Source organism: Ranitomeya variabilis, chromosome 1 (genome assembly GCF_051348905.1).
Source record: "Ranitomeya variabilis isolate aRanVar5 chromosome 1, aRanVar5.hap1, whole genome shotgun sequence".
In the NCBI taxonomy this organism is placed as follows: domain Eukaryota; kingdom Metazoa; phylum Chordata; class Amphibia; order Anura; family Dendrobatidae; genus Ranitomeya; species Ranitomeya variabilis.
Genome location: NC_135232.1, coordinates 641,320,940 through 641,338,770, shown reverse-complemented (window position 1 = coordinate 641,338,770; position 17,831 = coordinate 641,320,940). Strand labels below are relative to the sequence as shown.

General features: G+C 47.5%; 1 protein-coding gene across 3 annotated transcripts in view; it reads right to left on the bottom strand.

Annotated features, from left to right (window-relative positions):
* TMEM87A (transmembrane protein 87A) overlaps window positions 1-17,831 on the bottom strand; it is a 90,364-nt gene that overhangs the window by 42,155 nt on the left and 30,378 nt on the right. For all 3 annotated transcript variants that reach the window (XM_077261211.1, XM_077261203.1, XM_077261218.1), the window contains exons 7-8: window positions 8,423-8,585; window positions 3,158-3,219 (exon numbers count right to left, since the gene is read on the bottom strand). In XM_077261211.1, coding sequence (XP_077117326.1) covers window positions 3,158-3,219; window positions 8,423-8,585 — 225 coding nt within the window. The remainder of the gene's footprint in view (window positions 1-3,157; window positions 3,220-8,422; window positions 8,586-17,831) is intronic.

Genomic DNA, 17,831 nt, shown 5'->3' with positions numbered 1-17,831 from the left:
CACCTCTCCTCCTGCTCCCTCTTTGACCGCTTACAGTCTGGCTTCTGACACCATCACTCACCTGAAACTGCCCTAACTAAAGTCACCAATGACCTACTAACTGCCAAAAGCAAGCAACACTACTCTGTCCTCCTTCACCTGGACCTGTCTTCTGCCTTTGACACTGTAGACCACTCCCTTCTGCTGCAGATCCTCTCATCTCTCAGCATCACAGACTTGGCCCTATCCTGGATTTCATCATATGTGACAGACCGAACATGCAGTGTCTCCCTCCCCCACAACACCTCCTCACTCCGCCCCTTGTCTGTCAGTGTTCCTCAAGGATCTGTTCTAGGACCCCTACTCGTCTCCATCTACACCTTCGGCCAGGGACAGCTCATAGAATCCCACGGTATGCAGTATCATCTCTACGCTGATGAAACGCAGATCTACCTATCCGGACCTGACCTCACCTCCTTACTCACCAAAATCCCACACTGTGTCTGCTATCTCGGCCTTCTTTTCTGCCCGCTTTCTAAAACTGAACATGGACAAAACAGAATTCAACATCTTTCCCCCATCTCACTCTACCCCTCCACCAGACTTGTGTATCAATGTCTGCTCACTTTCTCCAGTCCCACACGCCCGATGCATCGGGGTCATCCTCGACTCTGCCCTCTCTTTCAAGCCACATATCCAAGCCCTTGCCTCCTCCTGCCATCTCAAACTCAAAAATATCTCCCGGATCCGCGCATTCCTTGACTGCGACACCACAAAAACACTAGTGCATGCCCTTATCTCCCGCCTTGACTACTGCAACCTCCTACTTCTGGCCTCCCCCTCCAGCACTCTGGGAACACTCCAATCCATCCTACACTCTGCTGCCCGACTAATCTACCTGTCTCCCCGCTATTCCCCAGCCTCTCCCCTATGCCAAGCCCTTCACAGGCTTCCTATCGCCCAGAGACTCCAGTTCAAAACACTTACAATGACATACAAAGCCATCCACAACCTGCCTCCTCCATACATTTGTGACATGGTCTCCCGGGACATACCTACACGCAACCTCCAATCCTCTCAAGATCTCCTCCTCTGCTCTCCTCATCTCTTCTTCCCACAATCGCATCCAAGACTTCTCCCGTGCTTCCCCCATACTTCGGAACTCTCTACCCCAACACATCAGACTCTCGCCTACCATTGAAACCTTCAAAAAGAACCTGAAGACTCACCTCTTCCGACAAGCCTACAGCCTGCAGTGATCCTCAACCTACTGAACCGCCACACAACCAGTTCTACCCTCTCCTAGTGTATCCTCACCCATCCCCTGCAGACTGTGGGCCCTCACGGGCAGGGTCCTCCCTCCTTATGTACCTGTATGCCTTGTTTTTTGCTCACGTTTAATTGTATTTGTCTATGTTTGCCCCCTTTTCACATGTAAAGCTCCATGGAATAAATGGAGCTATGAAAATGTATAATAAAATAAATAATAAAAAATATGTAAATGAGCTGTTAAGATATATTTTTTTTTTTTGGGGGGGGCGAGGACACAGGTCTCCCTGAGAATCTGCCTCCAGAACTAATTTTAAATAAAAGGACGCGTTACCAGTGTGAGACATGCATTGACTGATATTCTGCTCTCTTGATCTCACTGCAGAGCTGTGTGACTATTAACTATCAGTACAGCAGAGATGAACTTTGTCTCATTACAGATTTGCAGCTGTCCTCTTATAGTGATTCAGTTTCCATCCTATACGCAGCCAGTGTGGAGGAAAGGCAGCACAGCACAGCTGAATTGACAGCACTGCGAGAGGAGAGCTGTAGATGTCTTTGCAATGAGGCAAGGTGGTTTAAATCTGTTGTACTGCGTTAGCTATGATCAGGCACAGCTCTGCAGCAGAGCCGACAACACTACGGGAGGACAACTGCTGGTGCAAATGTGTCTGTAATGAGACACAGTTCAGGTCTACATTGCAGTGAAATCAGGAGAGAGGACTTTCACAATGGTAACACCTCCTTTAATTTATAATTATCTCTGGAGGAAAATTCTCAGAGTTCAGTGTCCCGCCCATAGATCTTAACAGCTTGTTTACTTATTTAAAAAAATGAAAAATTCTCTGGAGTAAAACATTGGATCACAGATATCAAGATATCTATTTATTCAGCTTCCTATGACCGACATGCAAATATACACGGCATAGGAGGGTTCATTCTACAAACAGATTCCCTTTAAAAGAGGTAATTTATTACTTCAAATAATCACTGGTAGCACATCTGAAAATCAGCCATGTATCTAGAAAAAAAAAAAAAAGTATGAAACATCCTCTGTTCAAAATATTTAGATTCCAAGTGGAATACAGCTGTAAAAAAACCCTCATAGATGGAAAATTAAAGATGTCATGAGTCTTAGAAAAAGGCAACACAAACCAGGTTTGCTTTTTTGTTGTTGTTTTTTTTAACTTCTGAATTTTTTTCTAATCAAATAAATCCATACGAGTTCGGTATCTTTGTAATCGCACTGACATGACCTAGGGAATTATGCTGTCAAGTCAGTTTTGACATACAATGTATGATGGTAAAACAAAAGTTAAAACAAATAAATAAATTAAAAAAATAAAACATGGAAGAATTGCAATTTTTTCACTATTTGATCCCACTGGAATTTTACCATATTGTTCAGTACACATCACGGTATAGAAAAATTCACTGGGTTGAAATGGGGGAGTAAGGAGACTCCACAGAACCCACAAATGTCCATTGTTAATGAGGTCAGAAAGAAAATAGTTCAGAAGAAGTGAAATAAGTGTTAGGAGCCTGCCATCGGAACAAGCTCACTCCGGGGTCTCACTTAACTCATTCTGGATTCCCCCATGAAATAGTAACTGGCCTATATCTGCCATATGACTGTATTTTAGCTGGATGAATGGGAGAGGAGAATTAGCATAGCGCTCTAGACCCAATTAAAAGTTATTTAGGGCCATAAATCAAAACCTGAGGGAACACAAGGGGTATTGATACAAAAGCAGGGAAGTGGCAGGACAGGAGCATGGTAGTGGTTTGAGTGGGATAATACAGGCGACAGGTTCCCATTATTATAGCCAGATGATCTAGTCATTCCAGGCTGTAAACAGACAAGGGTTTTACTGCACATTACACCAAACACTTTCCACAATATACTCACGATCATGCGCGGATAGTCTGCGGGGGACAAGTATTCATATGGGCCTTTCACTTCAATTTTCACTGCAGAAAAGCAAAGCACCTGACGTCAGCACTGTTGGAAATGGTTATATACAGATGAACTCTATGTTTTCCCCATTCTACCTTAAGAACATACTGACTTAATGGATACATACAGGTCCTTCTCAAAAAATTAGCATATAGTGTTAAATTTCATTATTTACCATAATGTAATGATTACAATTAAACTTTCATATATTATAGATTCATTATCCACCAACTGAAATTTGTCAGGTCTTTTATTGTTTTAATACTGATGATTTTGGCATACAACTCCTGAAAACCCAAAAAACCTGTCTCAATAAATTAGCATATCAAGAAAAGGTTCTCTAAACGACCTATTACCCTAATCTTCTGAATCAACTAATTAACTCTAAACACATGCAAAAGATACCTGAGGCTTTTAAAAACTCCCTGCCTGGTTCATTACTCAAAACCCCCATCATGGGTAAAGGCCCCGTCTCACTAAGCGATTTACCAACGATCACGACCAGCGATACGACCTGGCCGTGATCGTTGGTAAGTCGCTGTGTGGTCGCTGGGGAGCTGTCACACAGACCGCTCTCTCCAGCGACCAACGATCAGGGGAACGACTTCGGCATCGCTGAAACTGTCTTCAACGATGCCGAAGTCCCCCTGCAGCACCCGGGTAACCAGGGTAAACATCGGGTTACTAAGCGCAGGGCCGCGCTTAGTAACCCGATGTTTACCCTGGTTACCAAAAAAAACAAACACTACATACTCGCCTTTCGGTGTCCAGGTCCCTTGCCGTCTGCTTCCTGCTCTGACTGAGATCCGGCCGTACAGCGAGAGCAGAGCGCAGCGGTGACGTCACTGCTGTGCTCTCACTTCTCACTGTACGGCCGGCAGTCAGTGAGAGCAGGAAGCAGACGGCAAGGGACCTGGACACCGAAAGGCGAGTATGTAGTGTTTGTTTTTTTTGGTAACCAGGGTAAACATCGGGTTACTAAGCGCGGCCCTGCGCTTAGTAACCCGATGTTTACCCTGGTTACCAGTGAAGACATCGCTGGATCGGTGTCACACACACCGATTCAGCGATGTCAGCGGGGCCTCAACGACCAAAAAAAGGTCCAGGCCATTCCGACACGACCAGCGATCTCGCAGCAGGGGCCTGATCGCTGGTACGTGTCACACATAGCGAGATCGCTATGGAGGTCGCTGTTGCGTCACAAAACTTGTGACTCAGCAGCGATCTCGCTAGCGATCTCGCTATGTGAGACGGGGCCTTTAGACTAGCGACCTGACAGATGTCAAGAAGGCCATCATTGACACCCTCAAGCAAGAGGGTAAGACCCAGAAAGAAATTTCTCAACAAATAGGCTGTTCCCAGAGTGCTGTATCAAGGCACCTCAATGGTAAGTCTGTTGGAAGGAAACAATGTGGCAGAAAACGCTGTACAACGAGAAGAGGTGACCGGACCCTGAGGAAGATTGTGGAGAAGGACCGATTCCAGACCTTGGGGAACCTGAGGAAGCAGTGGACTGAGTCTGGTGTGGAAACATCCAGAGCCACCGTGCACAGGCGTGTGCAGGAAATGGGCTACAGGTGCCGCATTCCCCAGGTAAAGCCACTTTTGAACCATAAACAGCGGCAGAAGCGCCTGACCTGGGCTACAGAGAAGCAGCACTGGACTGTTGCTAAGTGGTCCCAAGTACTTTTTTCTGATGAAAGCAAATTTTGCATGTCATTCGGAAATCAAGGTGCCAGAGTCTGGAGGAAGACTGGGGAGAAGGAAATGCCAAAATGCCTGAAGTCCAGTGTCAAGTACCCACAGTCAGTGATGGTGTGGGGTGCCATGTCAGCTGCTGGTGTTGGTCCACTGTGTTTCATCAAGGGCAGGGTCAATGCAGCTAGCTATCAGGAGATTTTGGAGCACTTCATGCTTCCATCGGCTGAAATGCTTTATGGAGATGAAGATTTCATTTTCCAGCACGACCTGGCACCTGCTCACAGTGCCAAAACCACTGGTAAATGGTTTACTGACCATGGTATTACTGTGCTCAATTGGCCTGCCAACTCTCCTGACCTGAACCCCATAGAGAATCTGTGGGATATTGTGAAGAGAAAGTTGAGAGACGCAAGACCCAACACTCTGGATGAGCTTAAGGCCGCTATTGAAGTATCCTGGGCCTCCATAACATCTCAGCAGTGTCACAGGCTGATTGCCTCCATGCCACGCCGCATTGAAGCAGTCATTTCTGCCAAAGGATTCCCGACCAAGTATTGAGTGCATAACTGAACATTATTATTTGATGGTTTTTTTGTTTGTTATTAAAAAACACTTATTTGATTGGACGGGTGAAATATGCTAATTTATTGAGACAGGTTTTTTGGGTTATCAGGAGTTGTATGCCAAAATCATCAGTATTAAAACAATAAAAGACCTGACAAATTTCAGTTGGTGGATAATGAATCTATAATATATGAAAGTTTAATTGTAATCATTACATTATGGTAAATAATGAAATTTAACACTATATGCTAATTTTTTGAGAAGGACCTGTATTCTCGTCATATGAAAGAATGACCATGATAGAACTGCAAGTCACTGAGATGCAAGTTTTTGCCAGCAGGTATTTACTTTTTACAGTTTTTCATATTGACTAAGAAGTTACCTCTAGGGATGAGCTGACCAGTGGAAGTTCGGGTTCATCAAGTTCGGCCAAACTTTAGTCCTAAGTTCTGTTTAGGTACCAGAACTGTAACCGTACTTGAACCTGAACCCCATTGAAAAGAACGGGGACCCGAACTCTCTCTCTCTCTCATTAAAACGGACTTCAGGGAGATGTCCATGTTCAGAATTTCGCATTGGACACTTAAGTGACCGATATGAACCCAGAACTTTTAGGCTACGTGCCCACGTTGCAGAAATGCTGTGGAAATGTCCGCAGCATTTCCGCAACTCCCTGCTGCGGGTAAAACGCATGCGAATTCACATGCGTTTTGCAAGCGTTTTTAGCTTGCAGAATGCTTGCGTTTTCAAGCGATTTGAAGCATCGCTTGGAAAAGTGATTGACAGGTTGGTCACACTGCCTATGCAGCATCAATATTAAAAGATAGAATGTTAAAAATAAAAAAACAAAAAATATGGTTATCCTCACCTTCTGACGGTCCCCCATCTCCTCAGCCGTGCTCCAGGTACGTTCCGTTCCCAAGGATGCTTTGCGCGAAGGACCTTTGTGACGTCACGGTCGCGTGACCGCGATGTCATCTCAGATGATTCGCACAATGCATCCCTGGGAACGGAAGCCGCTGCGTGCATCGCTGAGAGGCGGGAGGACTCTGGGGGCCATCAGAAGGTAAGTATATCACTATTTTTTTATTTTAATTCTTTTTTTTTTTTTTACGTGAATATGGATCCCAGGGCCTGGTGGGCATAGTCACATGCGTAAAGTGAGCGTTTCAATGCAATCCTATGGAGGTAGAATCGCCGCGATTCCGCAGAAATAATGAATATGCTGCGGATTTTACCGCTATGCGATTCTGCAGCGGGAACATTCACAACATGGGCAAAGCAACTGCGGAATCCCATAGGATTGTGTTTTTTAACAGTTTTTAAGCGTTTCTGCTGCGGCAAAAAACGAGGCAAAAACGCATAAAAAACGCAACAAGGGCACACAGCCTTAAGTTTGGGTTTGCTCATCTCTAGTCACAACCCCTTTTTACCACCCATGGTAGAAGCTTTCAGTTGGAGACGTTGATTAAAAGGTGACATTTATATTTTTTCATGGTGAAAGAGAATCACCACCACTCTGGGGTTCAATACTTTTAATGTTTACAAAAACTGTCAGCAGATTTTTGTTACCTCATCTAAAAACAGCATGATGTAGGAAAAGAGACCTCAATTCCTGCAACGTGTCACTTAAGGTACCTTCACACTGAACGATATCGCTAGCGATCCGTGACGTTGCAGCGTCCTGGCTAGCGATATCGTTGAGTTTGACAGGCAGCAGCGATCAGGATCCTGCTGTGCCATCGTTGGTCGGAGCAGAAAGTCCAGAACTTTATTTCGTCGCTGGATCTCCCGTAGACATCGCTGGATCGGTGTGTGTGACGCCGATTCAGCGATGTCTTCACTGGTAACCAGGGTAAACATCGGGTTACTAAGTGCAGGGCTGCGCTTAGTAACCCGATGTTTACCCTGGTTACCAGCGTAAACGTAAAAAAACAAACACTGCATACTTACATTCCGGTGTCTGTCCCCAGGCGCTGTGCTTCCCTGCAAAGTGTAAGCTCCGGCCGGCCGGAAAGCAGAGCACAGCGGTGACGTCACCGCTGTGCTTTCCGGCTGGCGCTTACACAGTTTTCTTTACGTTTACGCTGGTAACCAGGGTAAACATCGGGTTACTAAGCGCGGCCCTGCGCTTAGTAACCCGATGTTTACCCTGGTTACCAGGGGACTTCGCATAGTTGGTCGCTGGAGAGCTGTCTGTGTGACAGCTCTCCAGCGACCACACAGCGACGCTGCAGCGATCGGGATCGTTGTCTAGATCGCTGCAGCGTCGCTAAATGTGACGGTACCTTTAGTTTACTGGGTGCAGCAGTTCAGACACAATCACAATTTTTAGATAGAGAATGAAGCAGAGCTCAGAAAGCTATCACACCCACATCAGATTTCAATGTACATTGTCTATTGACAGTGAGCTGCTTATCAGAAGAGGGGGGTGTGGACGGACCAGGGCTCACATGCGCTGTAGTTCAGGCAGTGTTAAGTCTCCTGGTGGTAAAACATTCATTGTATGGAAACAGCAGCATCCAGTGCAATATGTGACACATTTCTGAAACCTGTGTCTCAGATCCTACTTTATACTGTCCTCATATTATATAGCACAAACCTACTGACAGATTTACTTAAAAAAAGAAAAACAACAACAAAAAAACTTAATTTGGAGTTGAAAGTGATATTTCTTCATAACAGGAAGTACTTGGTAATCACTAGAAAGGTTTTTTTTATTCTCGCTCCAGATAGGAATAATCCAGTATGTGTGGGTCTGATAATAGGTTGTAGTGTTAGCAGTGGAAAATTAGTTATTGAGGACTGGGTTAAAATTGATCCTGTGTTTTAATATTGAACACATGAAATGGTGTTAAGTTTGGAAAAGAGGACATCCAGCTTGTGTTTGGTAGCAGAACTGGACCAGAACTGGATTGCCTGATCTGTGAGGTGTATACAATGTCCTCTTACTGTATAAAGACAGGTCCGTGGAACCAGTGGGCACAGCAGCACCACCGTGCACATCGTTCTTTGTGTTGGGACCTGGGTCCTGAGTCAGAGGGGCTGAGAAGTTCACTTGCACAATGAAGAGGTACGGCCCATCCAGCCAAGTCTTCTCTGCTGCATTTAGATCCTAATGCAAACATTAAATTAAGTTAAAAGTCTTATAAAAAAGCTAGAAACAAATAATAGTGACATGTAAGAAGGGGGTAACTGCATTCAGAGGCCTGTCAGCACTGATCGGAAATACCTACATTATGCATTCATTCACACATACAAGTGAGCCAACATCCTGGAAAGGGTCTCAAGAGCTGAGCTCCCTCCACACGCGCTAGATATACATTACATGGCCAACATCATTCTCTGAAAGCGAACCTATCACCTGAAAAAATGGTGTTATCTGCAGGGTAATAACGCTCTGGACCTGCCCAGCGTCGGCACTTAGACCCAAGCTGCCAACAGCATTCCAGTTCCAGTTACCGCTCTGAGTATAGCGAGCGGCAGCTGTATTCGCGCCCTGGCACTGACTGACAGTAGGATCAGCATTAGGGCCAGCTGTCAGTCAGTGCCAGAGTGCAGTTACAGCCGCTGCTATCTATGCACAGAACCCGCGCCAGCTTCGCCCCCGTGACTGAAACCCGAACACTACTGGCAGGAATAAAATTCATTATCTCCTGGCATCGTGGGTGTAAGTGCTGGACAGGTTAGAAAAACACTATTAACCCGCAGATTACCCCAATATCTGAAGGTTTATAGTTTTTTTTTTTTTTTTTACAGGTAACAGGTTCCCTTTACCAGCCACAGCTGGAGCCCAGTTGCCGCACAAAAAAAGTTAATTGCAATCAGTAGATCTTGAAGTATTATGTTCTACAATTGAATGTGTTAAAAAAAGTGCTCCTGTGAAGAGAATCTTAAAAATGTGCCCCTAGTGACTAGGTTTTTGCCCTGATGAAGAGGTCCTGCGTTGACCTCGAAACACATTGACTTTGTAAACCTGCTAAAAATAGTGATTTTTGTGTACTCACTGTAAAATCCTTTTCTCCGAGCCAATCATTGGGGACACAGGACCATGGGTGTTATGCTGCTGCCACTAGGAGGACACTAAGTGAACACAGAAAAAATTAACTCCTCCTCTGCAGTATACACCCTCTCTCTGAACCAGCTCGGAAGCAAGTCAGTAGGAGTATTAAACAAAACACAATAAACTATGTCAAAACCGAAGAACTAACAACAAGCCAATAGGCTAACTTGGTGGGTGCTGTGTCCCCCAATGATTGGCTCGGAGAAAAGGATTTTACGATGAGTACACAAACATCCCTATTTCTCCTATGCCTCATTGGGGGACCATGGGACGTCCTAAAGCAGTCCCTGGGTGGGAAGTAACGCAACTGCTAATACCCCATGTACCGCGAGCTTACAGCTGAGGTACTGCTGATTGCAGAATGCGCCTGCCAAGGGCAGCATCTGCCGAAGATTGAGAATGAATGTGGTAGTGTTTTGTAAAAGTATGCAAACTGGACCAAGTCGCAGCTTTGCAGACCTGTTGTGCTGACGCCTGGTGCTGAATGGCCCAAGAGGCGCCCACTGACCGAGTCGAATGCGCCTTAATCCCTGCTGGGACAGGAGTGTTCCTGACAGGGTAGGATTCCGGAATAGCCGAGCGGATCCACTATGGAAGGAATGGAGAACACCAGAGGAGAACGTCCATGGGCGTTGCACAATGAAAAGAAAATTCGCCAGGTGCAATGATAAACGCGCATGGATACGGGCTTCCTAGCACTAATCATGGTGGAGGACACCCCAGGAGAGAATCCAGCCTGGGCTAAAATCCAGGATTCAACGGCCACGCCATCAAAGACAGGGCCCCGGAATTCTGGTGGTAAATCGGGCCCTGTGAGAGTAGATCCATGCGATCTGGTAGCCGCCAGGGGACGTCGGCGACCAGTTGGATGAGTTCCGCGTACCATGCCCGGCGTGACTAGGATCACTGGTACCCCCCTCTGCTCTGATTTTCTTGATGACCCTCGGAAGCAAGGGGAAAGATATATGGGAGACAGAACTGATGCCACGGCAGCACCAAAGCATCTGCTCCGACGGCGCGTGGATTGAGTGATCAGGCAATGAACTGGGGAACCTTGTTGTTTAACCTTGAGGCCATGAGGTCCACAGCTGAAAGACTAATCTGCTGAAAGACTTCTGGATGAAGAGACCACTCTCCCGAGGAGAGGCCCTGGCGACTGAGAAAGTCCGCCGCCCAATTCTCCACACCCGGGATGTGGATCACTGAGATGGGTGAATGGTTTGCTCTCGGCCCAACGGAGGATGTGACTCACTTCGTGCATGGCCGTCCTGCTGTGGGTTCCCCCTTGACTGTTGATATATGCCACCACTGTGGCGTTGTCGGATTGGATCCTGATGGGGTTATCTGCGAGGAGATGGGGAAAACTGAGTAAGGCAAGTCTGATCACTCGTATTTCCAAGACACTGATTGGGAGACGCGACTCTCGAGTGGACCAACGACCCTGTGCCATGTGGTGGCTGAAAACTGCACCCCAGCCCAAAAGCTGGCGTCGGTGGTCACGACTAACCAGCGTACCAGGAGAAAGGACTTCCCTTGGTTCAGGGAAAACTTCAGCGTCTACCGCCTGAGGGTTTGCCTGACTGGCGAATACAGACAGAAGCGAAGGTCGAGAGAGAATGGGCTCCTGTCCCAGGCCAACAGCAGCGCATGTTGCAAAGGATGGAGATGGAACTGTGAGAACAGAACCGCTTCCATCGCTGCTACCATCTTCCCGAGGATGCGAATGCGGAAACGAATGGAGTGAGGAACTGGGTGGGAAAGACTGTGTGCTCCCTGTCGTAATGCCAAGATCTTTTCTGGAGGGAGAATGACCAACCCGCGGGAAGAGTCCAGGATCATTCCCAAGAAGGAAATTCACTGAGCCGGTACCGGGGATGACTTTTCGAATATTCCAGCCCAGGCGAGTGCTACCGACCGTGATACCGACGGACTCCTCGCAGGCTGGATGGGATGGACCTTTGATTAGTAGGTCATCCAGATACGGAAGTACCACCACTCCCCGAGCGTGAAGAATGGCCATGACAGCTGCCATAACCTTGGTGAAAACTCTGGGGGCGGTGGCGAAGCCACAAACTGGAAGTGTTCGTTGCGGAATGCGAAGCGTAGGAACTTTTGATGAAAAAATTGGGATGTGAAGGTAAGCATCCTTCATGTCTATGGATGCTAGGAACTCTTCTCTTTCCATGGAAGCGACCACAGAACGGAGAGTGTGAATTCTGAAGCGTCGAACCTTGACAAAGTTGTTTAACAGTTTTAGGTCTAATATGAGTCGCAGTGATCCGTCCTTCTTTGGAACCACAAATAGGTGCGAGTAAAACCCCCTGAACCTTTGGTCCTGGGGGACCGGAATAATTACTCCGTCCCTTCGTAGCGCCTGTTTGGCCTGAAGAAAAGCTGATGTCCTTGTTTTGGGAGGAGAAGACTGGAAAAAAATGTGTTGGGGGAGGGGAAGAAAACTCGATTTTGTATCCGGAGGACACCAGCTCTCTGACCCACTCGTCGTGAACGACCGAGAGCCAGGCTTGACGGAACAAAAGTAAGCGACCGCCTACTTTGTCGGTGTCCGCCGGAGGTTGCGACGAGTCATTGTGTAGAAGGTCTAAGGGATGTGGATCCCATAGAGCCAGACGACCTCGGTCTGGGTTTCCAGGTACGGTTAGGTCTGTACGAGACCTGGGAACCTCTGTCTCCACGCGGAGCTCGTCCTGAACCCGAAGAGAAGGTTATAGAGGACCAATTGGAGTTGTTGCGAAAGGGCCGGAACCGAGGCTGTTGTCGATTCCAAAAAAGGCGGGCAGGTCTTTGCTGAGGAAGAAATTTACTCTTTCCTCCGGTAGCGTCAGAAATAATTTGGTCTAGTTTTTCTCCAAATAAAATCGATCAGCTTGGTAAGGCAGGGAGGTCAACGATTTTTTGGAAACAGAATCTGTTAGCCAATCTCGGAGCCACAGGGCCCTTCTGATGGAGACTGCATTTGCGGCTGCCTGTGCAGCGCAATTGGCCGCATCTATAGAGGCGTTAACTATGAAGTCCCCTGCTTGAGCTATCTGGCTAGCGAATTTTTGACCCGTGAACCGTTTGGGTGGTCCCTGTGTTTCTGGACAATGTCCTTAAACTCAGGATGATTAGCAAATATTTTTTGTACACGTTTAGTCTTCTTAAAAGACACCACGTGTTCTGGAGTGGATATGGATTCCTCGTCCACCATCAGGGTCTTGTTGACCGCCTCAATGAGGGAATCAAGCGTCTCTTGACAGGTTGAGGAGTCCTGGATTGAAGACGCATCAGACTCGTATTCAGAGTCATGTGCGCTGCGACCCTCAGGAGAAGGGGAGCGAGAAATTGAGCTCGCAGATGCCGAAGCACGAGCGTGATCGGGGGACGCGACATGGGTCCTTTTTCCTGGAACCCTGAGCCCCCCGTGACCGAGTACGCCCCCTGTAGGTCGTCAGAGGGGCGTTTTGACTTATGCAGGGACCCCAGAGAGAGTCTATTGCCTTGGCCAGGGAAGCCATAGTTCGTGACAGGGAAGCAGCCCACTCAGGAGGGCTAGGCTCAGCAGAGTCAGTGGCGACATTGGTGGCTGCACACAGGCCGGGTCACAATTCGTGCATAAAGGAGTACTGTGGGCACGTGGCAAAGTAGTATTGCAAGTGGCACATGAGGTAAAAAAAAACAGTACGTTTTTTATTAACCCGTTTGGTCTCCTTAGATTGAGGCATAGTGTGTGTCTTAGAGTTAGAAGCAGAGTGTGCGCTATAGGTGCAGAGAAGGGGTTAGGCTTTCTTCCAGAGGCTGAAGGAGCTTACCCAGGGTCCTGTGTCTGTGTCCCCAGGGACGGAATCAGTGTCTGGAGACCGCAGAAGGATGTTCGGCGGTCCTGTCGCGTTGAGAGGCTATCAGTCAGCATGATCCCACCGCAGATGCCGGAAAAACATGGCCCCCGAGACTATAAGCAGCGCCTCTCGTTCAGGACGAGAAGTGCCAGAACGGGGGCGGAGCTCCGGCGGTGGGCCTAAAAGCCAGGGAGTAAATTTTTGGGGCCTGCCGGCGATGTGTGCCGGTTGATAAGGAAGGGGCCCCGATGAATCACCGGATGACCGCCGCTGGTACCAAGCCAGCGGCTCCTCTCCCCAGGGACCAGGACCCGCACCATCCTTCGCAGTGAAGTGCAGGGGGCTCATACTCACGGAGGCCACTGCCACTGATGTATGCCTTTGTAATCCTGAGGGTATGAGCTCAATCCATCCTCCCTATAGCGGGGGATGGAGAGGACCCTCCGTCCACCAGCGATCGTGGGGCTGTTGTAATGCCGTTAGGTGGGGGCCTCTGGGCATCCAGCTGTGTGGTTTCTCGGCCCTGGAGAGGAACGTGAAGGGGGAAACCTACATGTGCTCGCCGTCTTTCAGGGGAGTTTAGGCGTGCTCCGGTCGTCACAGTAGAGGGTACGGGGAGGTATACTCCGCGTTCTCGCCTGTTGATGGTTCGGGGGAGAACGGATCCTTGAAAGGAATCAGTCGCACCCTTCACTCCGTTAATTAAAAAATAAAAATTTACAGAAAAGTAAAAATAAGATAAGAACATTGGGGTCTGAAAAACCAGACCCAAGTGCCTCCCACAGACACCAAGCAAGAACTGGTTCAATCTTAGACAGAGAGGTTGTATACTGCAGAGGAGAAGTTAATTTTTTCTGTGTTCACTTAGTGTCCTCCTAGTGGCAGCAGCATAACACACAGGAAAATATTCGTTGGATATAATTATCAGCAGGGCATCCAGTGACACTTCACCCCCAAAAAATTAGCTATTGATCTGATAAGATGCTACTGCGCAGGCAGTACCATCTTGAAAGAGAAAAAAAACAAAAAAAAAACACTGCCTCCTGCAAGATACGGTAGCACCACCAGCATCTGTGCAGTAGCATCTATCTGCTTGCCGTTCTTCTCTAGCAAGATGGCGCCCCCTTATTGGTGGTCCAATAGATGCTACTGCGCAGGCACAGCCAGCATAATTTTCAAACTGATTTTTTTTTTTTTTAAACGAATTTACGGATACCAAAGAAAATAATTAAATACATAGATGTCATCATGCTGCAGCACAGGCGCCACTGACGGCGCCTGCCTGCTGAAAGGGATTATTTTTTCAATATAAATTAAAAAAAAAAAAAAAGAAAAAGTAAAATAGGGGGCACTGATCGCTCAGTGACCTGTCAGCAGTCTTAATTATGAATAGCTAATCAGAGCATCACATGAAGACCCCTCACAGGCCGCCCCGGAGAACGAGCATATCATTAACTCAAAACTGGAAATCAAGATTAAACGACCACCACAAGACGGATTCCATCAACCAAGATATCATTGTAATCAGTATAACGGCACCGAACTGACACTGTCTGTAGGTTACTGTGCACAATCATGCTGACAGGCTCCATTTAAAACAATTCTGTCATTCGACGACATCAGCTAAATCAGTGTTTCCCAAACTCCAGTCCTCCCGGACACCAACAGGTCATGTTTTCAGGATTTCCTTAGTATTGCACAGGTGATGGAAGTATCAGGAGTTCTCTCACTTGTGCAGCAGTATGGAAATCCTGAAAACATCACCTGTTGGGGTCCGGGAGGACTAAAGTTTGGGAAGTTTAGTACTGAGCTAAATGGACAGGTTCTGATGCGTCAGATGCTAGACTGTGCCTCCGTATGGCATTTGATTTTGTTTTTTACACACCGATACATTTGAATGTGAGAGTCTAATCCGATATACTAAAGAAAATAGTACATGCTGCCAATTATTTCACACGCAGATTTGGTCCATTTAACCACTTTCTGACCTCGGACGGTATAGTACGTCCGAGGTCAGAACCCCCGACCAAAGCTGGGACATGTCAGCTGTTTTGAACCGGCGCTTCCGGCCATCGGGCCGGATATGAGCGCATCGCCGACCCCAGTCACATGATCGGGGGTCAGCGATGCGTCTGCATAGTAACCATAGAGGTCCTTGAGACCTCTATGGTTGCTGATGCCGGATTGCTATGAGCGCCACCCTGTGGTCGGCGCTCATAGCAATGCAGGAATTCAGCTACACAGGAGCGATCTGATGATCGCTCCCATGTAGCTGAGCCGATACAGTTGTGCCAGCTTCTAGCCTCCCATGGAGGCTATTGAAGCATGGCAGAAGTACAGAAAAAAAAAAAAATTTGAAAAAATAAAAAAAATGTTTAACTCATCCCCCTTTCGCCCCATTCAAAATAATAATAATAATAATAATAATAATAAAAAAATCAAACCTACACATATTTAGTATCGCCGCGTTCAGAATCGCCCGATCAATAAAAAAGGATTAACCTGATCTCTAAATGGCGTAGCGAGAAAAAAATTCGAAACGCCAGAATTAAGTTTTTTGGTCGCCGGGACATTGCATTAAAATGCAATAACGGGCAATCAAAAGAACGCATTTGCACAAAAGTGGTATCAATACAAACGTCAGCTTGGAACACAAAAAATAAGCCCTCACCCGACCCCAGATCACGAAAAATGGAGACGCTACGGGTATCAGAAAATGGCGCAATTTTTTTTTAGCAAAGTTTGGATTTTTTTTTTCACCACATACCGTATATACTCGAGTATAAGCCGACCCCCCTAATTTTGCCACAAAAAACTGGGAAAACTTATTGACTCGAGTATAAGCCTAGGGTGGAAAATGCAGCAGGTACCGGTGAATTTCAAAACTAAAAATAGATACTCCATACCGTTCATTATGGCCCCATAGATGCTCCACATAAAGCTGTGCCACATATAATGCTCTGCACCGTTCATTATGGCCCCATAGATGCTCCACATAAAGCTGTGCCATATATACAATGCTCTGCACCGTTGCCCCATAGCTGTGCCATATATATAATGCTCTGCACCGTTGCCCCATAGCTGTGCCATATAGTGCTCTGCACCGTTGCCCCATAGCTGTGCCATATAGTGCTCTGCACCATTGCCCCATAGCTGTGCCATATAGTGCTCTGCACCATTGCCCCATAGCTGTGCCATATAGTGCTCTGCACCATTGCCCCATAGCTGTGCCATATAGTGCTCTGCACCATTGCCCCATAGCTGTGCCATATAGTGCTCTGCACCATTGCCCCATAGCTGTGCCATATAGTGCTCTGCACCATTGCCCCATAGCTGTGCCATATAGTGCTCTGCACCGTTGCCCCATAGCTGTGCCATATAGTGCTCTGCACCGTTGCCCCATTGCTGTGCCATATAGTGCTCTGCACCGTTGCCCCATAGCTGTGCCATATATATAGTGCTCTGCACCGTTGCCCCATAGCTGTGCCATATAGTGCTCTGCACCATTGCCCCATAGCTGTGCCATATAGTGCTCTGCACTGTTGCCCCATAGCTGTGCCATATAGCGCTCTGCACTGTTGCCCCATAGCTGTGCCATATAGTGCTCTGCACCATTGCCCCATAGCTGTGCCATATAGTGCTCTGCACCGTTGCCCCATAGCTGTGCCATATAGTGCTCTGCACCGTCCATTATTGCCCAATAGCTGTTGCTGCTGCTGCAATAAAAAAAAACAAAACACATACTCACCTGTCTTGCTTGCAGCTCCTCGGCGCCATCTTCCCGGCGTCTCTCCGCACTGACTGATCAGGCAGAGGGCGGCGCGCACACTATATGCGTCATCGTGCCCTCTGCCTGAACAGTCAGAGCGGAGAGACGCCGGGGAAGATGGCGCGACGCCCGGCGTGTGGAACGAGGACAGGTGAATATGTAATACTTACCTGCTCCCGGCGTCCCGCTCCTTCCCCCGGACAGCTGGTCTTCGGTGCCGCAGCCTCTTTCTCTATCAGCGGTCACCGGCACCGCTTCATTAGAGAAATGAATAGGCGGCTCCGCCCCTATGGGAGGTGGAGCCGCCTATTCATTTCTCTAATGAGCGGTCCCACGTGACCGCTCAGGGGAAGAGGCTGCGGCACCGAAGACAGTGTGACAGGCAGGGGGAGCGACAGGAACGCCGGGACTAGGTGAGTATATGACAGTGCTCACCCGCCGACCCCACCACCGATCATGACTCGAGTATAAGCCGAGAGGGGCACTTTCAGCCCAAAAATTTGGGCTGAAAATCTCGGCTTATACTCGAGTATATACGGTAGATAAAAGACAACCTAGACATGTATGGTGTCTATGAACTCGTAATGACCTGGAGAATCATAATGGCAGGTCACTTTTAGTATTCAGTGAACCTAGTAAAAAAGCCAATCAAAAAACAAGTGTGGGATTGCACTTTTTTTGCAATTTCACCGC